This window comes from Cricetulus griseus, chromosome 7 (genome assembly GCF_003668045.3).
Source record: "Cricetulus griseus strain 17A/GY chromosome 7, alternate assembly CriGri-PICRH-1.0, whole genome shotgun sequence".
NCBI classification, from domain to species: domain Eukaryota; kingdom Metazoa; phylum Chordata; class Mammalia; order Rodentia; family Cricetidae; genus Cricetulus; species Cricetulus griseus.
Window position 1 is genome coordinate 84,307,081 of NC_048600.1, and position 26,090 is coordinate 84,333,170.

At 44.9% G+C, this 26,090-nt stretch overlaps 2 protein-coding genes and 1 pseudogene across 2 annotated transcripts; 1 reads left to right on the forward strand and 2 right to left on the reverse strand.

Annotated features, from left to right (window-relative positions):
• Positions 1-2,327: 2,327 nt before the first annotated feature.
• On the reverse strand, positions 2,328-3,455 carry LOC100751704 (annotated as a pseudogene).
• Positions 3,456-12,329: 8,874 nt separating this feature from the next.
• Tm4sf5 (transmembrane 4 L six family member 5) lies at positions 12,330-19,088 on the forward strand. The gene is made up of 5 exons (XM_035448125.1): positions 12,330-12,503; positions 17,994-18,074; positions 18,453-18,589; positions 18,809-19,004; positions 19,074-19,088. Exons 1-5 carry the CDS (start codon positions 12,330-12,332, stop codon positions 19,086-19,088), a joined length of 603 nt encoding a protein of 200 aa, XP_035304016.1.
• Positions 19,089-21,263: 2,175 nt separating this feature from the next.
• On the reverse strand, positions 21,264-22,511 carry Vmo1 (vitelline membrane outer layer 1 homolog). Its single transcript, XM_027426182.2, has 3 exons — positions 22,205-22,511; positions 21,983-22,098; positions 21,264-21,697 (listed from the first exon to the last, which is right to left on the reverse strand). The coding sequence occupies exons 1-3, from the start codon at positions 22,409-22,411 to the stop codon at positions 21,400-21,402; spliced, it is 621 nt and encodes a 206-aa protein (XP_027281983.1). The 5' UTR covers positions 22,412-22,511; the 3' UTR covers positions 21,264-21,399.
• Between the last annotated feature and the right edge of the window lie 3,579 nt (positions 22,512-26,090).

Consider the following 26,090-nt stretch of genomic DNA (forward strand, 5'->3'; position numbering starts at 1 on the left):
TTGCTTTTAGTCTTAGTATTTATCACAGCAACAAAAAGCAAACTAAAACAGTTGCATGCACTTGTGGGAGGTAGAGTCATAGGATCATAAGTTCAAGGTTATCCTTGGCTACATAGTAAGTTCCAGGACAGCTTGGGCTACATGAGACCCTGTTTCTATTAGAGAGAGGAAGAAAGAGCCGCTGTGTGAATATACATCATCTTTAAGAGACTGTATTGCACTAGTAGGATGTTGATGTAGATGGTGTTTAGCCTTCAGAGGGTACTTTAAACAATATCTCACCAGAAGAATTATGTCTCAGACAAATGTAACTCAACGGAAGTAAACAATATCTCACCGGAAGAAATATATCTCAGACAAATGTAACTCAATGGAAGTAAACAATATGAACAGCTCTTATCAAGTTCTCACAATTGTAGCCAAAACCTACTACAGTTATATAATGTCATCAATTCTGTGATAGATGCTAATCTAGAGGTGTTAAAATGAAGGCTGTACTTTAGCTGTTGCCTACCTTGATATCCTGTTTTATACTCAATAAATTATACTGTATAAATGACAAAGAAATATGTTAAGATGTATAGGAAGATACATACATGCCTCAAACTGATTTTTTGTTTTGTTTTTGATCTTGGTTTTCAAGACAGGGTTTCTCTGTGTAACACTTCTGGCTGTCCTGGAACCTTCTTTGTAGAGCAGGTTGTCCTAGAACTCACAGAGAGATCCTTCTGCCTCTGCCTCCCCAGTGCTGGGATTAAAGGTGTGCCACTACCTCCTGGGTCAGAATTGATTTTTTTTTAATGTTTGAAGACTTTCTAATGTCTCTACCCAATCTCATGGGATCTTTATAATCAGCTTGAGGTCCACAGTGAAATTTCTCTTCTCAACTTACATGCTACAAGAAACCAAGTCTCCATGACCTAGCTATTCAGGCTATGATACAGTTTGTGGATCCATAACCCTTGTGATTTATTTAGGATATCACTTTGGCTACTGGTAGTGAGCAGTATTTCAAACAGCAAGAGGGTTCCATTCTTTTTCTTTCACTGGTTAGCATTTTCTTTTAGACAGTCTCAACCAGGCTGGCTTAAACCTCATGGAATTCCACCTGCCTCCTGAGTACTGGGATTAAAGAGATGGACTTCAGATCTTTCTCCTAATGGGAGCTGTACTCTTGGCTACAGCAGTAAATGAAGAGACCTTGCTATTTTGAGGTTTAGGGGTTAGTGCAGTTGGATTGGATAGGGATACACTGTCACCTAACGCTTCAAGATTAGAATGGTCTTCCAGTCACCTCAGCATCCATCTGCTACTGGCCTTGGTCCTAGATACTAAGGAAGCTGTCCCAGCACCCTGTCACCACAGCCATGGTACTGTCGATCACCTCCACTTAGCTGACATAGTCACTGTGTTCAACTAAGACAACTGCCCTGTCTGTTCTCAGACATTGCAGATGAAGGTTGAAGTTTTTGTAACTAATTAAAGACACAGGCCTCTCACTATTTATTTTTGGTTTGGGGGTGTTTGTTTGTTTGTTTGGTTAGCTGGTTGGTTTTTCGAGACAGGGTTTCTCTGTGTAGCTTTGGAGCCTATCCTGGCACTCACTCTGGAGACCAGGCTGGCCTCGAACTCACAGAGATCCGCCTGCCTCTGCCTCCTGAGTGCGGGGATTAAAGGCGTATGCGTCACCAATGCCCAGTTGTTTGTTTGTTTTTGTTTGGGGCTTTTGTTTTGTTTGAGACACAGTCTCTCTATGTAGTCCTAGCTGACCTAGAGTTTGCTATGTAGACTAAGGTGGCTTCAAACTCAAAGAGATCCTCCTGCCTATGCCTTCTGAATGTTGGGATTAAAGGCGTGGACTAGAGAGTTGGCTAAAGTGGTTAAGGGCTCTTATTGTTCTTGCCAAAGACCCAGATTCGAGTTCCTGAACCTACATAGAGACCCACCACCTCCTCAGGCACCAAGCACACATATGATACACAGATGCAGATACATAAACTAATAAAATAAATCATAGGTAGATAGATAGATAGATAGACAGACAGATAGATAGATAGCATGCACTACCATGTTTGGTAGGTCTGTTCTTTACTCCTCTCCTTGTTTGTTTGTTTGTTTGTTTGTTTGTTTGTTTTTCCAAGACAGGGTTTCTCTGTGTAGTCACTGTGGCTGTCCTAGAACTCACTCTGTAGACCAGGCTGGCCTTGAACTCACAGAGATTCATCTGCCTCTACCTCCTGGGATCTGGGATTAAAGATATGCACCACCAATGCTAGTAGGCACATCTGTTCTTAAAGGAGTCAGATATGATCCCATATATAATTTTGTCAGCTGAGTAGGGTCATGAGATTCTGGTCTTCAAGGAAGTTGGACAACCTGAATGTAGGGTCATCAGAGCCAGTGGCAAAGGCTTTGCCATTGGGAAAGAGGTGTCACTGATGTCAGACCCATGGCCTGTAAAGGTCTATGGTGTACCTCCTCATGGACATCCCCAGTGCTTGCCTGAAGCATCACAAGAACCAGAAATATTTTGGTTTGGGGGAGTGAAAGACAGGCTCATGGCATTTCCAGTATATCCAGTAAATGTGCTTTGTCTGCTGGTTGGTCTTGATGTCCCACAGAGCACCTGAGGTCAGCAGACCTAGGGATGATCAGATTGTCATTCAGAAACTGGCAGCCAGATGACCTGCCAGCTCACAACTCAGACGCACGTTACCTTCATGAGTTTTCAGGTTGCAAATGGAGCAGATATTATCCAGGAGCCGGTGTTATCCAGACCACCCCAGCCATATAATCCCAGAAGGAGTATATGCACAGACCAGGATCCAGGAGGAATGCAGAGGGATGACAGGAGCCTCATTTGTAGTGTCACTGTCCCAGATGATGACTTTCCATCCTGAGGGGTGCTGGCCAGGAGCTGGGAGTCTGTGCCCCAGTGTAGGGAATGAATCTTGATCAGGACCCCCCTCAATGTTCTCTTGGTGAACACATGGGTTCTTCTCACAGAATCTATGGTGTTTGTGACATTTACATGTTTACTTGAATCTGCTTTGCTTTGCACTTATTGTCATGTCTCAGTGCTTTCCATGCCCCTCAAAACCTAGGATCTTTTCATATTTCCCTCTTTTAAAATTAACACTTATTTATTTGTTCTTCAGAAGGGCAGTGGTGTGTGCTTCTGCACAAGTGTGGGGCTCAGCAAACAACCTACAGGAGTCAGTTCTCTCTTTGTACTGTGTGAGTCTGGAGGATTGACTTCAGGTTTTCAGGCTTGGTGACTGATGCCTTTACCACTGAGCCGTCTCTCCAGCCCAGAACCCAGGGTCTTAATTCAAAAGTGTTTCTGGCTTATCTCCCCCTCACCAGGCCTGGTGTGCCCATGATGCTGTCTGGTCCTCAAGGTTTGTGGAACTGGTAGCCTGCCCACCACCACTTCCATGCATCAGGATGAACATGGTGGTCCCTGTACACAGGCCAGCATTTAATCACAGGGGCAATTTATTTGGAAGGAAAGCTGAAAAATACAGTCTGGCTCAGCAGCCATGGCCTAGATTAAAAGTCTATTGCTACACATCAACAAAAAATGGGCTGACTCAACCAAGCGTGGTGGCAAGGAGGCAAGTGGAACTCTATGAGTTCAAGGCCAGCCTGATCTACATAGTAGTTACCAGGGCAGCCACATGTAGGGAGATGAAGAAGAAGAAGAAGAAGAAGAAGAAGAAGAAGAAGAAGAAGAAGAAGAAGAAGAAGAAGAAGAAGAAAAAGAAGAGGGGTATGGCTAATTCACCATCTCTGCCCCATATTGGGATACTGGATTAAGCATATACATCTGGTTTGCTCAGCTCAGCTATGGTAAGACAGTGTGGGGAGAGGAAATTTAGACAATTCCTATGAGTATTTGTTGGATGTCTTTCCATCATCCATTCATTCTACCTTATTCCCTTGTAATAGTTGACTTTATTGACATCTTATATTCTGAATTGATCTCTAAATGTCTCAAGTTGATTGACACATTCTAACCCCCTGACTTCAATGAACTAGGCCTAGCACAGGCAGCAAACCTGAGCCAAAGAGGTTTGCAGAAGTACATGGGAAAGAAGACTCCTCACTTCAGGAAAGCCACAGAAGAGATCCCCTTGCTCCGTTGTAAAACCACAAGGTTTAAGTGTAGCAGCTGATGGTGCCATCAGCAGAGGATCCTGCTGAGGATGAAGCTGGCCCTACAATGAGGCACAGCAGACAATGTGGCACTGACTGCACCTCACACTTCTGGATTGTAGTAACTTTTAGTCACCATGATGAAATTCACGACAGAAGCATCTTAAAGAGAGACTTACTTTGGCTCGTGGTTTCAGAGGGTTCCAACTATAGTGGCAGGGAAGAAATGGCATACAGATCTCTTTTCATCACTGCAGGCCCAGAATAGAGAAGTCAGAAGTGAGGAGCAGATCAATGACTCAGATCTTAAGAACACTAGACACATTCCCAGAAGACCTGAGATGTTTCCAGCACTCGTGGGCTCACAACCACCTGAAACTCTAGATCCCAAGTTCCAGAGGACCCAGTATCTTCTTCTGACTTCTTCCTCTGGGATACACATGATGCACATACAAATGTGCATGCAAAACACTCACTCCAAATTTTTAAAAATGAGCACAGGTGGTGGTGCTCGCCTTTAATCCCAGCACTTGGGAAGCAGAGGCAGATGGATCTCTGAGTTCAAGGCCAGCCTGGTCTATAGTGTGAGTTCCAGGACAGCCAGGTCTATACAGAGAAAACCCCGTCTCAAAGAAGTAGAAGGGGAAACAGAAGGGGAAGAGGAAGAGGAAGTCACCAGCTACATGTGTGCCTGGTGGTCAGGGAGACCAGAAAATATCATTGGATCCCTGGAAACTGTAGTTACAGACAGTTGTGAGCTGCCATGTGGGTGCTGGGAATCAAACCCAGATTCTCTGGAAGAGCAGTCAGTGCTCTTAACCACTGAGCCTTTCTCCATGTCTGGAGCTAAAACTCAAGTCATGCTTGCAAGACAAGCACTTTACAAATAAGTTATCTCTTCGGTTCTTTAAATTAATATATATATATATATATATTACGTTTATCTTATGTGCATGCATGTTTTGCATGTGTGTGTGTGTGTGTGTGTGTGTGTGTGTGTGTGTGTGTGCCTTTGGAGGTCAGGAGAATCAGATTCTTGAGACTGACAGTATGGATAGTTGCAAGCCACCATGTGGGTGCTGGAAACAGAACCTGGGTCCTCTACGAGAGCAGAGCAGCATGTTCTCTTAAACCCTAAGCCACCGCCCCAGCCCCTTTTTGGAATATTTTAAATTGAGAAATTAAAATCTAATTTTGTAATCATGTTTATAAAAACTATTGAGAGCCTGGTGGTGGTGGCACACTTCTTTAACCCCAGTACCCAGGGAGAGGCAGGTGGATCTCTGTGAGTTGGAGGCCAGCCTGGTCTACAAAACTACACAGAGAAACCCTGTCTCAAAAACTAAATAAGTAAACAAATAAATACCATTGAGGCTTATGGCAAGACTTCCCCATTTGGAGTGTCTGACTTTGTTTCATCTCTTGGTGAGTTAAGATCATTTCCCACAAACAGAGGAAACAGTGATGTCCTGAAACCCAAGCCTTCTCAGAAATGAGTTTTGGTCTCTCACGTGGTCATATGACTCCAGACTCTGGTAAACTCAGACATGCACATAATAATTGAGTCAAATCTATTTTTCTGTTGATGTAGCTTTGGACACCACCTCTTTGTCTTGTGTCATTTGCTTCCCAGGGCTTTATGTCTGCAAGCTGTCTGCCAGGGATCTATACTCCCAGCCCTCTAAGTAGCCTTTCTAATTTTGCATAGGTCTTTGGCTTTTTTGTTTGTGTTTGAGACAGTGTCTGTATGTATGCAACCCAAGCTGGCCATGAACTTGCTGTGTAGACCATGCTGGCCATGAACTTGCATCTAGCTTCCTGCCTCTGCTCTTTAAGTGCTGGAATTACATGTGCCCCTATACTTGGCTATATGAACCTTTTAATTCAAATGTTTTCTTCAGAGGCGTCATGCTGAAATACATTCAACCTTTCAACCTGCTACCAAGCCAAGTAGACCTAAGCTCCACCATGATTTCACCTCAGGAAGATGGCAAACTGCTTTTACTTGTTTGCTCTCAGCCTTTTCTTTGTAATACTATAGAACAGTGGTTCTCAATTGGGGTCACGACCTTTGGGGGTCACATGACCCTTTCACAGGAGTCAAATATCAGATACTTACATTATGATTCATAACAGTAGCAAAATCACAGTAATGAAGTAGCAACAAAAATAATGTTGGGGGGGTCACACAACATGAGGAACTGTATTAAAGGGTTGCAGCATTAGGAAGGTTGAGAACCACTACTACAGAGTGAGTCTGGGGCGTCACACTTGCTAGGCTGGCACTGTACCACAGGCTTACAAACTCCAGCCATCGGCAACTGGTGTCTCTTCAACCATTGTTATTTTAGGGTGGAAACACTGCTATGCTTTGTTGCTTCTTTGTTGTAAACTTTTAGACCTTTACCTCTAGATTTGAAAGTTTCCTCAAATTTGTCCTTCCTCGTTCACTTCTCCTCAGTCTCAAGCCTGTTCTTGGATCCTTCCATGTGAGCTTATGTCTCTCCCTCTATTTCTAAATTACTTATTTTTTTTGTACATTGGTGTTTTGCCTGCATATGTGCATGTGTGAGAGTGTTGGATTCCCTGGAACTGGAGTTACAGACAGTTATGAGCATCACGTGGGTGCTGGGAATTGAACCCAGATCATCTGGAAGAGCAGCCAGTGCTCTTAACCACAGAGCTATCCTTCAAGCACACACTTATGTCTCTTTATATGTATTAGCTTTTCATGAAATCTATCCTTCTCCACCCACAGGCCAGAGCCTTTCACCTCAGCCTGGTCTTTCTTGCTCTTACCTCCAGAATTCTAATACGTTCACCAAAATTCTTCCTGAAATTTTCTGCTGAATCCTACAGGAATTTTTTTTCCAGAGTTCACTTTTGGATGTTGTGATCTCTCCTGTGTTTGAGGAAATGTTTCCAAATCTCTGTAATGTTTAATAATGTTACTCATCCATAGAGAGTTGCTTGAGATAATAAGGCTAGCAAAGTGACTCAGTGGCTGAACAGGTCTAACATTCCTGAAGCCTAGGTCTACCTCTCCCTCTCTCTCTCTTTCATATCACACACACACACACACACACACACAGAGGGAGAGGAAGGGAAGATATATATATATATATATATATATATATATATATATATATATATATATTAAAGAGGCTGGAGAGATGGCTCAGTGCACAGAATACTTGCCTTGCAAGCATTAAGACATGCATTCAGTCCCCAGAACCCACATACCCACATTAAAATGCTGGGTATGATGGTTTGTGCTTATAATCTCAGCATTGAAGAAATAGATCCATGAGGGTCACTGGTCATCTGGTCTAGCCTAGTCTAATTAATGAGCTCCAAGCCAATCAGAGGACCTTGTCTCAAAGGAGGTGACCACTGTTCCTGAAGATGACATACAAAGTTGTTTTCTGATCTTCACACACATTCCCACACACACATGCATGTGTACACACACACTAAAATTAATAATGTGAGCTGAGCCTGGTGGTGCATGCCTTTAATATCTGTACTTGGGAGGGAGAGACAGGTAGATTTCTATGAGTTCCATTCCAACTTGGTATACATAGTGAAACCCTGTCTTAAAAACAATTAAAAAGGCTGGGCAGTGGTGGTGCATGCCTTTAGTCCCAGCACTTGGGAGGCACAGGCAGGTGGATCTCTGTGGGTTAGAGATCAGACTGATCTACAAGAGCTAGTTCCAGGACAGCCTCCAAAGCCACAGAGAAACCCTGTCTCAAAAAGCACAAACAAACAAACAAACAAAAAACTAGGGGCTACACTGTCTTACTGCTAGCCTTGACAGCACTATTGTTTGAATTCGGCACCAAAATGATTAATTTTTCAAACAAGTCATTATGAGATCCTAAGACTGTATTCTAGCTCTTTGTTATGTTTCATCAATTTGGAGACTTAAGTGACAAGCTATGACTACCTGCAGTTACATAGATGACAGATATCCTATACCAGACTTAATTTTGTCAGCTGATAATATGTAGTGACTAATTGGTAAGTGAATTTCCCCAATGAACTTCCAGTTCTTCTGATCAGAGCTAGTAAGTAGTTTTGTTGTTGATAGAGACAAAATTAGGCTTGTTAATGATTAAACCCATCTTTACAGCAACACAGCTTGTTACTGGCAAGATGGAAAGATTTTGCAGGAAGTAAATAAAAAATACTTAGTTCAAGACTTACTTCTCAAATGTTCTTTAAAGAAAATAATCTTCACAAGAGAAATGTGGTGTAAGTAAAGGATTTCATTTGTTTAAGAAAAAAGAATTCATACTCGACCTCATAATAAATTAGTGGTCACTTTTCCCCACATGATGCTATGTCTCAAAAAATAAACAGAACCAACCAAACAAACAACAACAAAGCCTGAGCTGGAGAGATGGCTCAGTGGGTAGCGGGCTTGCTGCACAAGTGTGAGGACCCCAGTTCAAATCCCAGAGCCCACATACAGGTCAGAAAGGGCATGTACCCCTATGACCCTAGGACTCCTGTAGCAAGTGGGAAGTGAAGACAGGAGAATCTTCAAAAGTCTGTGGGACAAGCCAGCGTGTGTAGTGACAAAGAAGAGACCCTGCCTCAAGCAAGGCCAGCAGGTCAGATAAAGCTGTCACCAGAGGTTGTCATCCGACCTCCACAAGTGTTCCGTGGCACACTTGTGTACACACACACACACACACACACACACACACACACACACAAGAAGTTTTTAATAGCCAGGCGTTGGTGGCGTACACCTTTAATCCCAGCACTCAGAAGGCAGAGGCAGGTGGATCTCTGTGAGTTCAAGGCCAGTTTGGTCTACAGAGTGAGTTCCAGAACAGCCTCCAAGCCTCCAAAGCTACAGAGAAACCCTGTCTCGAAAAACAAACAAAAAATACACACACACACACAAAAGAATTTTTTAATAAAATGAAAACCCATATGGGGCTGGAAAGATGGCTCAGGGGTTAAGAGCACTGACTGCTGCTCTTCCAGAGTTCTGAGTTCAATTCCCAGCAACCACATGGTGGCTCACAACCATCTGTAATGTGGTCTGGTGCCCTCTTCTGGCACGCACTGTATACATGATAAATAAATAAATAAATCTAAAAAAGAAAACCCATAGTGTTCATGACATATAAATATAAGCATTTATTTCACTCATACATGTAAGGGTTGGCCAGAAGGCAGATGACATAGATTGGCATCCAACCAGGAATTTTTTCCTTATATTTTACACCTTTGTTTTTGTTTTTTCTAAACCAGTGGGTAGCCCAGCTTGTTCCTCTGGTGACAATGATAGAGACACATGGCACCATAGAGCACTTCATTTGTTTTTTAATTTGTTTTTGTTTATGTGTATTGGTACTGAGATCTTGTCTTGTTGTTTCTGCCCGCATTCCAGTTTGCCCATGCAGTAAAGGTGTATTCTACTTCTAGCAGGAAGGGTTACAAGCTGGCATTTCAAAGGACATCCACACAGGGAGGGCTGAGGAATTACAGCAAATAGTTCCCTTTTTACTGAAGCTCATGAGGTCTAGTTGTTTGAGGCATGGTAAGCCATCTGTATACAACCCCTCAGAGGGGGCTGCAGAGGGGACAGGCAAGTGACATGCTAAAGAATGATGTACAGCATTTAAAAATGACCACTGTTTCAACCTTAAAATATACCTCCAGAAAAACCAGAGAATGTAAAACTTTAAAGAAAAGGAAGCACTATGGAAATACATTTAAATTTTTTTAAGTTGATATAACAAGTAATGGTTTTGTTTGTTTGTTTGTTTGTTTTTCAAGACAGGGTTTCACTGTGTATCCTTAGCTCTCCTAGAACTCACTTTGTAGACTAGGCTGGCCTCAAACTCAGAGATCCACCTGCCTCTGTCTCCTGAGTGCTGGGGTTAAAGGTGTGAGCCACCACTGCCTGGAAAGTAATAGTTTTAATTGTGGTATTTTCACACATTCGTGTCGTCATATCTTGTTCAAACTGATCAACTTTCTCACTGTCCTCCCCATCTCCTTCACTTTGTAAATTTTGTTTTGTTTTGTGTTTACGTTGTTGAGACAAGATCTCACTACATAACCCTGATTGGGTGGGAGCTCACAATGTAACGCAGGCTGGCCAGGAGCTCACTATGTAGTTCAGATTGGCCTCAAACTTGGAGGATTCTGGTCTCTGTCTCCTGGGTGCTTGAAATTAGCAAGCATTGATACTTTTGGCCTCAGCACTGGAGATATTATAAAAGCACTAAACAAGCTATCAGAAGCAATGCCAAATATCAATGACCATGTAATTGTTTATGAGTCAGAGGCAAACACTTGGAACAGATGGGGAAAGTTCAAAGTACTTTCTTTTTTCAGGCATCCCTCGTTTAAGAGGTAGATTCTTCATTGCTGTTCTCCATCCAGCTCCTCCATCTCACAGGTAACAGGGATTCCTCCAAGATTCTGCCATTTATTTTTGAGTGACACCTAATTTTCTCCATTTCCCACATGTCTATGGTGGTTTGGGCAGGAGACTCAACAGAGACCCCTGACTACACACCTCCTTCCCTATGTCACTGTTATCAGGTGCCCTTGTGAAGTTCCAGAGTATTTCTTGTGACCCTCATCTCTCTATGACACCACCAGATGCTACCAAGCATGAGTCAGTTCTTCAAGGTCACAATCCGGGGCTTAGTCCTGAAACTGTGAGTCCATACACTCTCCACCACGAGGTCCTAAGGAAGAATGGGCTTAAGGAATTCAACATAGCCAAAATGATTGCAAGGGCTGGAGAGATGATTCCATAATTAAGAGTACTGGATGGATCCAGGTTCAATTCACAGCACTAACATGGATGCTAACAGCCTTGTGTAACTCCAGTTCCAGGGGATCTGATACTTTCTTCTGGCTTCTTCTGGCACTGCATGAACATGTTGTGCAGATACACACTCACATAAAATAAAAATAAATCTTAAAAAAATCATTTATTCACTGGAGATGATGATAAATGCCTATAATCCCAGCCCTCATGATGCTGAGCCAGGAGGATAGTGAGTTTGAGGCCCGTTTGGCCCCGTACTGCAACCTTGTCTCAAAAAGCCAAAAATAAAATAGATTTCTTATATTAGAGTTGACAGAAACACAACTCGAACCAGCTCACATAACTGAAACATTCTGAGGGATGGCTGTACGTCCAGGTTTAAACAGCATCGTCACAATTTCTATCTCCATTGTTCACTCGCCTAGATTTCACTTTCCAACAGGCTGGCCCTCTCCCGTGATGACAGGTCATCAGCTCCTTCAGCACCTCGACAAAACCAGAACTTCTTTGTTCTCAGAGCGTGAACAAAACCAAATGAAAATGGGATCTGGGCATCATGGTGCACACCTTTAATCCCAGCACTCGGGAGGCAGAGGCAGGCAGATCTGTGAGTTCGAGGCCAGCCTGGTCTACAAAATGAGTTCCAGGACCGCCAGGGCTACACAGTGAAACCCTGTCTTGAAAAGACAAAACAAAGCAAAGTTTTTGAGAAGAAATAAATAGACCAGAAGTCATTATCATCCTTTTGTGTGTTTTCAAACAATGCCTTGCAATGTAACCAACTCACAATCTTTCTGCCTAGCTGAGTTACAGTTGAAAGCCGCTGCCTGGCTCCACTGCAGTCTTTTTAGTTTCTTTACAGAAAAATGTCTCCCTGTGGGGCAGAAATAATGAGTCCATCATATATCTGTCCTATGCTTCCTTGGCGATAGATCCTTCTACCTTGTCCCATGGAATCCCTCCGCCAGCTCAAAGTGGCTTCACACAACCTTTTTTTTTTTTTTTTTTTTTTTTTTTTTAACAAATGAAACAACTGAGACTTCCAGGGGTGAAGGGTTCAGCTGAATCTCCAGGTAGATGAGGAAGGGCTGTGGGAAGGTGTGTACAGATCAAGGAAGAAGATGCTGACCCCGGTCAACTTCCTTTGTGTGACAAGCTCCCATATCTCCTGACATCACATCCTCCTCTTTAACTCACCCAGCTGCAGCCCCTGTACCTCCTCTGGGCCTCTCTCCTCTTATCATTGCGATTCTACCAGTTTCTGCCACGCCTCTTTTCAGACCTTTGCTCCAAGTGCCAGCTCTGGACCCTGGCACTTCCCGCTCACTTTCATTCACCACCTGCCTTTCCTGAAGCTGCTGACATGTGTACAGGAAAGTGTGCGCGTTGCCTGGGGCTCTCTCTCATCCCGCTCTCCCTGATCTGCATTGTGGCCAATGCCCTCCTGCTGGTACCTGATGGGAAGACCACCTGGACCAACGACAACCTCAGCTTGCAAGTCTGGCTTATGGGTGGCTTCATTGGAGGAGGCCTGATGGTGAGAATGCTGGAGTGTTGGCCGGGGACCTGGGTACATTGCAAAGGGACGGTGGACAGGACAGAGAGGAAAAGAGGAGAGAGGACCAATTTGCTCTGGAGGGTGTGGCAAGGGCTTTGTGGGGACTAGGAGCCCATCCATCTGCTCACACACCCTAACCATTCTGTAGAAGGTCTGGAGAGCTCTAGGGGTCCTGAGCTGAGTGTCTGAGGGTAATGGGTGGAAGAAGAGGAGTGTCGTCTCTATTAGGTGGGAGCAAGTTCTACGTGCCTCTCAGTGAACACATACTGAGAAAACCTCATTACGAGGGTAGAAGCCGAAGGAGCAGCTGGTTGTGTGGGACGTTATCAGGACAGTGTCATAACTGGTGAGGTTGTCCTGAACAATCTCAGCCCAGGTAGATAGCTCAGATCAGTTACTCCACCAGCCAGCATCGTGTTGGCTTTCCCTCTCTTCCACAGCCGTTCCTTCTCAGCCCACCTTCCAGGATCCCCAGTCTCTGTTAGGGGTAATAACCCTGGACCTAGGTCAGTCTTTTAGAGTAGATGCCCCAGTCTTCCTGCAGACTAAGATCTATTAAAAGTGAGAGAAGAACCAGGCACGGTGGTTCATGCCTTCCATCCCAGTGCTCCAGAGGCAGAAGCAAGTGGATCTCTGAGTTTGAAGCCAGCCTGCACTAGTGAGCAAGTTTCAGGACAGCCAGAGCTATACACACACACACAAAAAAAAAAAAAAAAAAAAAAAAAAAAAAAAAAACTGTCTTGAAAAAAAAAAAAACAACCAAACAAACAAAAGTAAATATCAAGGGAAGGAGAGACACAAATATCCTAGATTTGCTGCCCCCATCTTCAAACTCCCTCCCATTTATAGAATTTTCTTTCTCAATTTTTTACTTTTTGTTTGTTTATGTATGTATTTAGAAGCAATATCCTGATTTACTTCAAGCTAGCCTGGAACTCACTATATAACCCAGGCCAATGTAGAACTTGAAATCTTCCTGCCTCAACCACTCAATTACAGGTGTGTGCTGCCATGCCTGACCATTCTGGAGAACTTTTGGATGGTTAACCTACCATCTTCATGGGATAAAGACAAGAGATCTGTCTAGCACAGTTTCCCATCTTTAGCACAGCTGGCTTTTAAAGTTCTCTGGGAGAAGTTGCACTTTGGTCCCCTCTGCTGGTCACATCTTTATTAGCTGCTAATGGAGATACCCGAGATAACAGCTCCCTCCCCTTGCCCTCTGGCGTCACTCTGACTCTACCCACTGCTTGGATTCTGGTGGTTGGCCTCTACTCTGATGCTCTCTCAGCTCTCTTACTTCTAGGCTCTCACAATCACCCAGCAGTCACATCAAGTATGCCTCCAGTCTAAACCAGCTGATTCGCCTACCCAATCAAACTTGCCTGCATCATTGGATCTGTTAAGGTTGGGCTCCCAACATCCTCATTCACAGCAGCCTTTCGGGGATAGGGGATACTGCACGGCACCGTGCTCTTTTTAATGGCTGTGCTCTGTAGATAAGGCAAAAGGTGCCCAAGGAGGGGGCTGGAGAGATGGCTCAGCAGTTAAGAGCACTGAGTGTTCTTCCAAAGGTCTCTAGTTCAGTTCCCAGCACCCACATGGCAGCTAAAAACTGTCTGTAACTCCAAGATCTGACACCTTCATATAGACATACAGACAGACAAAATACCAATGCCAATTAAATAAAAAATATAAATATTTAAAAAAAAGGTGCCAAGGAAGCAAGAATGGAAGCCCTGTGAGAGCAAGGACCACTTCCCTTATGAGGTGTTCAGTTCATATTTGTTGGATGAACGAAGCAGATAAATGGCAAGATGATGTGGGCATGGTGGCTATTCCTGTGAGGACAGCACTCTAGAAGCTGAGGTACAAAAGTAGAGAGGCACACACACACACACACACACACTTTCTCTCTCTAATCAGGGATCATCACAAACACCTCTTAGGGCAAGCGAGGCACTTGTTTTTTCTTCTTTTTCTCTTCTTTTCTTCTATTTGATATTTCAGACTAACCCTGGGGCTTGCTGCCTGCCAAGGACTTGCTCTGCAACTGAACCACACTTCCAACCCGGGGACATATTTTGTAATGTTCCCAAGGAAGTTTTTAATGTGATGATGTCAGAACTGACAGACAGATGACATTAAAAAAAAAAAAGAGGAACATTACAAACAAGGCCTCCCCCTCCCCCGCTGGGCGGTGGTGGTACTCGCCTTTAATCCCAGTCCTCCGGGAGGCAGAGGCAGGCAGATCTCTGTGAGTTCAAGGCCAGCCTGGTCTAGAAGAGCTAGCTCCAGGACAGCCTCCAAGTCCACAGAAAAGCCCTGTCTCGAAAAATCATAACAAACGAACAAACAAACAAACAGGGGCCCCACATTTCAGGATCAGCCAGGCAGCCAGCAGAGCTGAAGTTTGATGAGATAAACATAGACCACTAATCAAAATTTTCCACTTTTCTTTTTTCCATTTTAAAAACTCTGGGAACCAGATGGTGGTGGCGCACACCTTTAGTCCCAGTACTCAGGAGGCAGAGGCAGTTAGATCTCTGAGTTCAAGGCCAGCCTGGTCTACAAAGTGAATCCCAGGACAGCCAGGGTTACACAGAGAAACCTTGTCTCAAAAATCAAAGAAAACAAAACTCTAGAATGAGGACTACCAGGTTGGAACCCAAGGGTTTTTTTCATGCTAAGTACAAACTCTACCACTGAACTACACTCGTAGTTCAATGGGTTTTTCACAAAGTAAGCATACCTGTGTACGGAGCACACAGACCAGACCCCCACTGTTTCCTGGCCTGTGGTCCCCAGTACTCAATCTCTACATCAGGGAGATTGCTTGAGCCTAGGAGCTCAAGAAAGGGAAACAAATAGTTGGATTTTTTTTTTTTTTGAGGTAAGGCTTCAGATCAGGTTCACCTTGAGCTGACTGTGTACCCGAGGATGGACCTGTACCCCTGAGCCCCTTTGCCTACTAAATGCTGGGACTGCAGACAGGCATCACTGGGCTCTTTTCTTTTTGGTTATTAAGAGAAGGCCACATGAAACCCAGTGTGTCTTGAGCTCACTGTGTAGCTGAGGATGAGCCTACAGCCCTGGATCTTCTTCCTCCAAAACCCTGGAATTATGAGCATGCAACTAGACTGCACCAGGCTCTCAGCTGTCTGCAGACTAAAGCAGGAGAAGTGAGAGCTTAAGCCAGCCTATGTAAGAGGCAACTTAGAGAGACCCTTCCTTTAAAAAGGGAAGGGTGCTGGAGAAATGGCTCAGTGGTTAAGAGCACTTGCTGCTGGGTGTGATGGCACACACCTTTAATCCCAACACTTGGGAGACAGAGGCAGGCGGATCTCTGTGACTTTTGAGGCCAGCCTGGTCTACATATTGAGTTCCAGGATAGCCAGGACTACATAGAGAGACCCTGTCTCAGGAAGGAAGGAAGGAAGGGAGGAAGAGAGAGAGAGAGAGAGAGAGAGAGAGAGAGAGAGAGAGAGCAGCAATACTGCCAGTTCCTGGCAAGGACACACTTTTCTGGCCTCCAGGGACACTAGACACACCTGTGATACAAATACATACATGCAGGCACTCACATATACACAATAAAATAAAAATGAATAAATAAATATTTTTTAAAATTGTTACGGATATTTCCCTGTGTGTATGTCTATGCATCATACGCATGCCTGGTGCCCACATGGATCAAAAGCACATCTGATCCTCTGAAATTGGAATGACAGGTGGTTGTGAGCCACCATGTGGGTGCTGGGAATTGAACCCAGGTCCTCTGGAAGAACAGTCAGTGGTCTTAACCAATGAGCCATCTCTCCAACCACCATAAATCTTTTTTAAAAAAATAGAGCCATATGTGGTGGCTAAGATCTGTAATTCTAGCACTTTGGAGGAAGAGTGTCATAAGTTAAATGGCAGCCTAGGCTACAATGGACCTTGCCTCAAAATAAATTAATAATCAAAATTTAAAAGAAAAATGGGCTGGAGATGGGCTCCAAGACAGTAGAGTTGCCTAAAATGCACAAGGCCTGGGTTCAAACCTTAGTATTAGACAAAAGAACAAACAAACAAACAAAAAGCTGTAGAATCCCATGGATGCAAGGTAAGCAAAGAATGTGACTTGGTGGGACTAAGGTACAAACAAGGGCAAAGGCTGTTGTGTTACATGAAGTTGGAGGAAGGGTAAGGAAGTCTCAAAAGACTTGCTATGATTGTCTTTGTGAGACTTATTTTGTAGCCCATGGTGGCCTGGAACTTGCTATGTAGCACCAGCTAGGATGGACAGCACACACACACACACACGCACGCACGCACGCACGCACGCACGCACGCACGCACGCACGCACGCGCACACACACACACACACCTAGGGTATCTTTGAAGATACCTCAAGGGACTTGATCAGATAAAAGAGTAATTGAATATTAAGTTAATCAAGTGTTAGCGTGTGGGACGGAGTCTGGGATGGCATGGGATAAGAGTGATGAGAATCTATTAGAGATTCTCGTGGAAGGGGAGTAGGGGCTGAGTGTGTGAAAGAAGAAAAAGGGACTGAACGATTTAGAGACCACTGAGGAAAAGTACAGAAGACTGAAGTTAGCCCTGGTACAGGAGGGTTAAAATCTTGCAGCCCAGGTGTATTGGTGGATATTTTCCCACTGATGCAGGCAAGAAAGACAAAAGGCAGATGAATTGGGGGATATCGTGAGGTCAGTATGAGGCTTGCTAAAGCTAAGTTAACAAAGGCATTCAAACAAGCATGTCCTTCAGGCAGTTTGATACGGCTCTCTGGGTACTCAGAAGTGACTGTTAGCACAGAGGAACAGCTGATTGGTTACCAAGGAGGGTATGCACTTCATAATAAAGGATACTAGGAAAAAATAAAAAATCAGAAGTCGGCTCTTAGGAAATCCAGAAATCTACACCAGAATCTCTGCGCAAATCTTAACACACTCCTCCGTAATTGCTGCTCACTGTACCTGTTGAAGGTATTTATCAGCATAGGGTCTTCTATCCCAGCCAGTCATGACACAAAATCATCCTGTTGTCTCATTAAATGCTGAGAATAGTCTTTTTGAGATTGGTCTTGCAGATCCATTTTACAAAGCAATCAGTTCACAGAGTGGAATGAAGATCCTGACTCCCATTCAGTAGGGACCTACCATTCAAAACTATGTGTGTGGAATAAATCATATTGCTACCCCCTCGCCTGAACATTTGATGGCCTTTTGTCTAAGACAGGCATAGTATTTTGGACCCAACCCTCCAGGAAACTACAATCTGGAGCGAGATAAGGCAGGCATATAATGACAAATTAAGGTAGAGTCCAACAATGACCCAGAGACTATAGATAAGGTTTTACGGTACAAAGGGCTGAGGGCATCGTGGGCAGCTTTCCTGAGGAGATGGACAATGCTAGCACAGCCTTGAGAGAACCTGCTGTCATCACCAACTCTCATCCCACAGGTACTGTGTCCGGGAATTGCAGCAGTCCGGGCAGGGGGGAAGGGCTGCTGTGGTGCAGGTTGCTGTGGAAATCGCTGCAGGGTAAGAACCAAATTAAGAAATGAATTCAGGACAACCAGAGCTGTAACTCAGAGAAACACTGTCTGAGGGTTGGGGGCGGGGGCGACGTCAGGTTTGATTCCTGACTCCTTCCCCACGGCCTACAAGCAGGTCTCAGGTGCTGCCTCACTCAGAGTCTTGGGCCCAAATGAACCTGACCAGAGGGGCCTAGAAGCCCCATGAACCTCTGTGGTAGATGACTTTTAGGATTCGCCTAACTTCAGACCCGGAGTTTAAAGAGAAATGCATTTTTTAGGCAGGCTGGACAGAAGAGCTGCAATATGCGGGAGGAATAGGCACGGGTGGCCCTCCAAGGGAGGAGGCAGGCTTACTCACTCAACCTTTCCACACCGGGTCTAGATGCTTCGCTCTGTCTTCTCCTCTGCCTTTGGGGTGCTTGGCGCCATCTACTGCCTCTCAGTGTCAGGAACCGGGCTCCGAATCGGACCCAAATGCTTAATAAACGGCCAGTGGGACTATCACTTCCAAGAAACCCAGTAAGTCCTGTTCTGTGTTTGTATCCCCCATTCTGTGCCCCTCCCCACCCGCCCTTCTTTCCTGCGTGGTCCAGGAATGAAGGACCAGACCGAGCTTCTAGAGAGCCCCTTCCACGTGGCCCATCGAGCCCTTGGCAGATCTTAGCAGACCCTTGCACTGGGTGGTGGTGGGGCCTGCTGTGTGGTCAGATTCTTTCAAATGACCCTGTCCATCCACAGAGGCTCTTACTTGCGCAATAAAACTCTATGGGATTTATGTGAGGAGCCACCTCATGTGGTACCCTGGAACGTGACGCTCTTCTCTCTGCTGGTGGTTGCCTCAAGTCTGGAAATAGTGCTGTGTGGAATACAGCTGGTGAATGCGATCATTGGTGTATTGTGTGGCGATTGTCGGAAAAAGGTGGGAACGCATGGGGTGAAATTGTGGGGGGTGGGGTCCTGTTTGTTCTTGGCTGCATCTTTACTCGTTTTAATTTTCTTGCAGGGCACAGAATACTGAGTTCCATGGGCCACCCAATACCTCATTTCTGGAAGTCTGAGTGGACCACCCACTCCGTGCTTAGCTGAAATAAACTGCTTTTATTGTTCAATTTTTTTTTTTTTTTTTTGGTATAAACCACCCTGAACACCCTTCCCCAGTTTATCCTTTGGAAGGACTGCACGTGGGCTTTCAGACGTATCTAGGCTTGTGACTTATAACCCCACCCCCTGCTTGTTATTTTCTTAACAAATAGTTATTGTTCTGGAAATAAAATTCTGTGCTCTCAAGGTGCCAATGATGAAAAATGAGCAATTTTAACTTAATTTGTGTGTGTGTGTGTGTGTGTGTGTGTGTGTGTGTGACACAGAGAGAGACAGAGACAGAGAGAGAAAGAGACAGAGAGACAGAGAGACAGAGAGAGATGGAGACAGAGAGAGGAGATAATAATGCAGGACTTGGTTCTTATACCATGTGTGTTCTGGGGATCAAACTCAGGTCCTTGGGCTTGCACCAAGCACCTTCACCTACTGAGCCCCCACTTCACTCCTCCCCATTGTTGGATAATAGCCTCAGGTCATGAGGTCAAGAGGAATTGAGTCAGGCAGTACTAGGCAAATAGCCCCAAGCCATAAAGAACAGCTTAGCCCCAGCCTGACCCTTCCACTTCACCAGAAGAAACAAAATATTCCTAGGTACTGAAAACAACACACTCTGCTTGCAGTCAAACCAAACACTGTGCTTGTGCTTGTGTGCTCACACATGCACACACGTGCGCGCGGGCACACACACACACACACACACACACACACACACACACACAATCTATGACTTCTGTGTGCTTCTCTGCCTCATTTTTCTTACACCCACCATTGACAATTTCTTCCTTTTTCTTTTTCCTTGTCTTTTTTTTTTTTTTTTTTTTTTTTGGTTTTTGAAGACAGGGTTTCTGTGTGTGTCCCTGGCTGTCCTGGAACTTGCTCTGTAGACCAGACTGGCCTTGAACTCAGAGATTCACCTTCATCTGCCTCCCTAGTGTGGTATTAAAAGTGTGTGCCACCATAGTCTGGCTGGCAATTTCTTTTTAAAGAAGTGAAGAATTATTTCAGTTGCCGGTAAATGTCAGACACCATACAAATGGCTGAAATTGTCTACATAACATATCAAAGTGGACCTGGCTGCCAGGTTCTCCCAGCATCCCTCAGTTTCTACCTGTTAGAGGGTCTGGCTGGCATACCCAACCCCTACCCTAAACTTCTTCAGTCCTGGGGCTGGGATGCCCTTTCCCCAGCTGCCTTCCCTATATAATCCAGATTTTTTGGTTACCTGGTCCTGTTTTTTTCTACCCTTTACCCTCCTGGCCTCTTGGTCTGGCTCTTCCTTCTCTCTTCTCCCCTCTCCACTATCATTTCATGGCCCAACTCAGGGTCATATTCACTCTGGACAGATGCCCCTGTCTGTGGCTATATTCTCCCTTTTATCTACAATAAACCTTCTCCTCTACCATACCTAAGAGCAGTCCTTCCTTTTTTATTCAGTAAACATTCTTTAAAAACATATTGGTAATGAGATAAGCATTGAGTGAGGGGGGGCGTACTTAACATAAGGAAAATCTAATATGGGTACCTGGGAGATTCCAGACAGAGAAAACAGTGTGGGAAGTCAAAGTCTTCAACGACAATCTCTGTTTAGAAAAGCCACTGTTTGGAATTTGCAAGGTGGAGAGTGAGGTGGGGAGGGGCATAGAAACTATGGGGAAAGATTCTTCAGTCTCAGAGCTCTAGAAAATGAACATATAAAACCATTTGCATTGTCATCTAATTAGTTGCACTGGCTCTATGGGCACCTCCTACCCACCTGGAGACTTTCAAACCAAATGTACACCCCACCTGGCCAACTCAAACTTGGGGACCTCTAAATCAGGCACTACCAATAAGGGATAGATTGGGTCTCATCATCCAGTTTCCCTGAGTACAGAGGTGGGGACTTCCATCCCATTCCTTAATCTGAAGTCACTGATGGCTCGGAAGGAAACAGCTTGGGCTCTTAAAGGGAACATAACATCTACGCCCTAAAAGTTAATGTGATTAACTTCTTTGTTCTGAACTGTGTGACCTACAGTTACCCTTAAAGCCAAACCTGAACGCAGGCCTGGACCTATGCAGGGTCAAGACAGAAGCAAGGAGGCAGCTTCTCTCATTTTTAAATGAGATCAAGAAGCTTTAATAGTAAGAGGCACAGTGCTGGCAGGGTCCAGTGGGAGCGTGGCAACAGCATCAGCTGTTACAGCAGAACGCAGGGTCCAGTGGGAGCGTGGGCAGAGGCAATAGCGTCAGCTGTTACAGCAGAATACCCTGACATCATTAAGTGCAGTGTCATCACGGAGCCCTCTAGGCTTCTGGATTTTGGTCTGCAAGCCACAGACACCTTTGGCACAGGAGTTGCTCCAGTCTCCATAATCTCCCCAGTTCAGCCCAGGCCCCTCCAGCTCCACACCGTCTGAGCAACGGAAGCGCACGTTGTTCACCGCAGTATTGTCCCCAGGAAATGAAAATGGCTCCACCCGAAGGGAGAAAGCCATTAGGTAGTGCGAACCAGGACACCACAGAGGCTCGCTCCACGAGCCCCAGCTGCAAGAGAAGGAGAGTTATAGCTGGCTCTGTGAGCACCTCCTACCCACTTGGGGACTTCCAAACCAGGTACTACCAATAAGGGTCTAATCACCTGTGTTTCCCTGAATGCAGAGGAGTGGACTTCTCATCCCACTCCTCCGTAACTGAGTTTTACCTCGGGAGTGTAACAGAGGGGAAGGGGCGTCCCTTTGCACTAGCAGAGTGCCCTTCCAGCTTTACACACACTAGATAAATGCTCTTTCCCATCTATCCCATTTTTTGGGGGGGATCCCGAATTCCCACCTTCCTGATTGGGACTCCACAACATGGGTGTTTTGCTCTGCGTTCCCTCGCGTACAGTGAAGCCGTATCCCGTTCAGAGCTGTGTCATCTCCAGGAATGCCTTGAGGGGGCTCCACCTAGGTGAGGAGGAGAAGAGAAGTGAGCTCCAGCGAGGGGATCGCCAATCTCAGCTCTGCAATCTGGCATATCTCTATCCTTTAAAACCCGGATCTGAGGCTTCACCTTGATGGAGAATCCACTGGCAAAGTATCCATCAGGACACATCTCAGGCCAGGCCCAGTCACCCCAGGTCCCACCGTTGGTCACTTCAACAATCGATGCATATCGAGCTATTTTCCTAATTATCTGTGCATGTCCACAGTATATCACCCATAGCAGCAGCAGCAGCAGCAGCAATTTGGCTCCAGCCTGCAACTCCATCCCCTGCATTACCTATGCATCTGGTTGCTTACATGGATTTATATCAACCCCATCCCTATCAGGATTCAGGTTGCCGGTCTCTACCAGCCCTGGCCTTTCAGGGCTCAGATTGCGGAAGAATGACCAGGATTAAGTGACATTCAAAACTAATCCACTCCAGGAACCCAAAGATTTGATTCCCAACTCTGGGGGAAAGAGGCTGCCAAGAGCTAGGGAAGGAGGTGTAGTGAAAGCCATTGAGTTGAAATTAGCATCTACCCAATACTTTCTATAGACCACTAGCTGTGATTGGGACTTTGCAGTCATATTTCATGTAATCCTCACAATGATTGTAGAAGATAGAAATAATATTTCCTAGTTTGTAAATGAGAGAGCTGGGTCTCAGAAATGACAAGTGACTTGCCTCCAGTAAGCGGAGGAAAATCCCAGCACTGGCAATGGAAGCCAAGGCTAGAGACTGTAGTTTTCCAATGGTTATCTGCCAGGGACAGGATTAAGCAGGGACAGTTCGAGATGAGGGGTAACTTTACAGGATGTAAGAATGCATAGAGACAACATAGATTGAGAGCCTGTGAAGTGTAGGGACTGGAAAAGCTCTTTTTAAGTTCTGTGGCCCTGTTCCTTTGAGAATCTTGTACACCAGACATACCCAGAGACACAGGGTCTCACTCTGTAGCCCAGCTTGTTCTCAAATACAGTGGGTAGCTGTCTTGGTTAGGGTTTCTATTGCTGTAATGAAACACCATGGCCAAAAAGCAAATTTGGGAGGAAGGGGTTTATTAAGTTGGCTTATGCTTCCACTGGTGGAAGTCAAGACAGGAAGTCAAGTAAGTAAGGCAAGGAGCCTGGAGACAGGAGCTGATACAGAGGCCATGAAGGGGTACTGCTTACTGGCTTGCTCCCCATGACTTACTCTGCCTGCTTTTTTTTGGGGGGGGGATTCAAGACAGGGATTTTCTGTGGCTTTGGAGGCTTTCCTGGACCTAGCTCTTGTAGACAAAGCTGGTCTCGAACTCACAGAGATCCTTATGCCTCTGCCTGCCAAGTGCTGGGATTAAAGGTGTGTGCCACCACTGCCCGGCTGGAGACCTTTTTTTTTTTTTCTTTTTTAAGTAAATCCAGATTTAATAAACAGGGCAATGTACAGGGGAGCATTCCCCCAAGGTGGTCCTCAGGAAGGCAAGGGACAGAACTCGAGGACACTGGAGACATTTTCTTAATCGAGGCTCCCTCCTCTCAGATGATGTTAGCTTGTCTTCAAGTTGACATAAAACATCCAGCACAAGTAGCCCAGGCTGACCTTGAATTTTCCACAATCCTTCTGCTTCAGCCTCCTAAATGCTAAGATTACCAGCAGGGGGCACCACACCCAGTGAGACAGTAATAATTCTAAGAGTTTATGGACTAAGAGATTAGTTTATATAACTAAACAAATGAAGCTACTCTTCCTCTGTTTCTGTATTCTTTAAGACGGGGTTTACCATGTAGCCAAGACTGGCCTGGAGCTCACTGTTTACCCCAGGCTGTTCTGGAACTCTTGATCCTTCTCTGTCAGGCTCCTGAGTTCTGGGATTACACCCCCTTTGCCCTGGCTTGCTTGTATTTTTGGATCCTTTCCCGGAATGCCTTCCCTTCTATAACCAGTAGATGGACCCCTAATTCACAATACAACAACAACAACAACAAAACCCTGCTAGATTTGGGGGGGGGGGTAGGGAAGTGGGGAAGGGACCACCTCTGACTTACTGGCCTCATATACATTCCTCTGTTTCTTTAACGAATAATTATTTATCATACATTTGGTGCAAGCAATGTTCTAAATGCTTAAAATAACCAAGAAAAGTAAGGTGTCTGGGCAGGCCTAGTGGCTCAAGCTTGTGTGTGATAGAAGTGACTCAGAAAGCTAAGAATAGAAAGTTCAAAATCAGGACGAGTGAAGAGCAAAGGGGTCCAGACCAGGCTGGTGAAACCCACAGAAACAACGGACCTGAACATAGGAGGAACTCTTGCTCCCCAGACTGATAGCTGGGATACCAGCATGGGACTGATCCAGACCCCAGGAACTCGGATTTCATTGAGGAAACCTCGGAAATCTACAGGACCTCCTGTAGCAGTTCAGTACTTATCCCTAGCATAGGTGTGGACTTTGGGAGTCCATTCCACATACAGGAATACTCCCTGAGCCAAGACACACAGGGGTGGGCCTAGGCCCTATCCCAAAGGATACAATAGACTCTGATGACACCCTATGGAAGGCCTCACCATCCAGGAGGAGCAGAAAAGATATGTGATAAGTAGGGTTTTAGTTGGGGGCGGGGGAAGAAGGGAACTGGGATTGCCATGTAAAACAATCTTGTTTCTAATTCAAATAAAAAAATCTGAAAAAAAAAAGAAAGTTCAAAATCAGCTGGGCAGTGGTGGTGCATGCTTTAATACCAGCACTCGGCAGGCAAAAGCAGGCAGATCTCTGTGAGTTTGAGACCAGCCTGCTCTACAAGAGCTAGTTCTAGGACAGCCTCGAAAGCCAGAGAGAAACCCTGTCTCCAAAAATAAAAAAAAAAATAAAAAAAATAAAAGAAAAGAAAAAAAGAAAAAAGAAAGTTCAAAATCAACCTGAGATGTGGGGCATGGTGATGCACACATTTAATCCCAGCACTCAGGAAACAGACAGGCAGATTTCTGTGAGTTTGAGGACAGCCTGATCTATATAGTGAGTTCTAGAACAGTCAGGGATATGCAGAGACACTGTCTCAAATAAATAAAGACTATGTGCAGAGACCCTGTCTCAAATAAGTAAATAAATAAATAAAATGAATCACCTTGGACAGTTTAGACCTTGTCTCAAACTCAAAAAGGAAGAGGGAACAAAGTGGGATTTGAAGATGCTACAGCTCAATGCTAGAATGCTTCCCTGGAATACTCAAAGTCATGGGTTCAGTCTTCAAAATACACAGAGAGAGAAAAGGCACCTGTCTTCATCAAGGTTCACATTCCAGTGGGGAAGACAGAAGATTCTCCCCAGTAAAGCTTGAGCTGTGTTTACACACACACACACACCAGAGAGAGAGAGAGATCAAGAGAGTGTGTGTATTGGGTTTTGAACCTAGAGTCTTGCACATACTAGAAAGACACTCTACCACTGAACTATACCCCTAAACCTTTTTTTGTTTTGTTTTGTTTTTCGAGACAGGGTTTCTCTGTATTGCTTTGGAGGTTGTCCTGGAACTCACTCTGTAGACCAGGTTGGCTTCGAACTCACAGAGATACACCTGCCTCTGCCTCCCAAGTGCTGGGATTAAAGGCGTGAGCCACCAACGACCGGCTTCCCTAACCCTTTTTATACTTAAAATTTTTAAACCATTTTTAATGTTTTTCACAGAACAAGGCTTGATTTTTTTTAAAGATTTATTTATTATGTATACAACATTCTGCTTCCATGTATATCTGCACACCAGAAGAGGGCACCAGATCTTATAAGGGATGGTTGTGAGCCACAATGTGGTTGCTGGGAATTGAACTCAGGACCTCTGGAAGAGCAGTCGGTGCTCTTAACCTCTGAGCCATCTCTCCAGCCCCACAAGGCTTGATTTTTATTGTTTTAAAAAGTGTAATATTAGGCCAGGCATTGGTGGTGCATGCTTTTAGTCCCAGCACTCAGGAGGCAGAGGCAGGTGGATCTTTGTGAGTT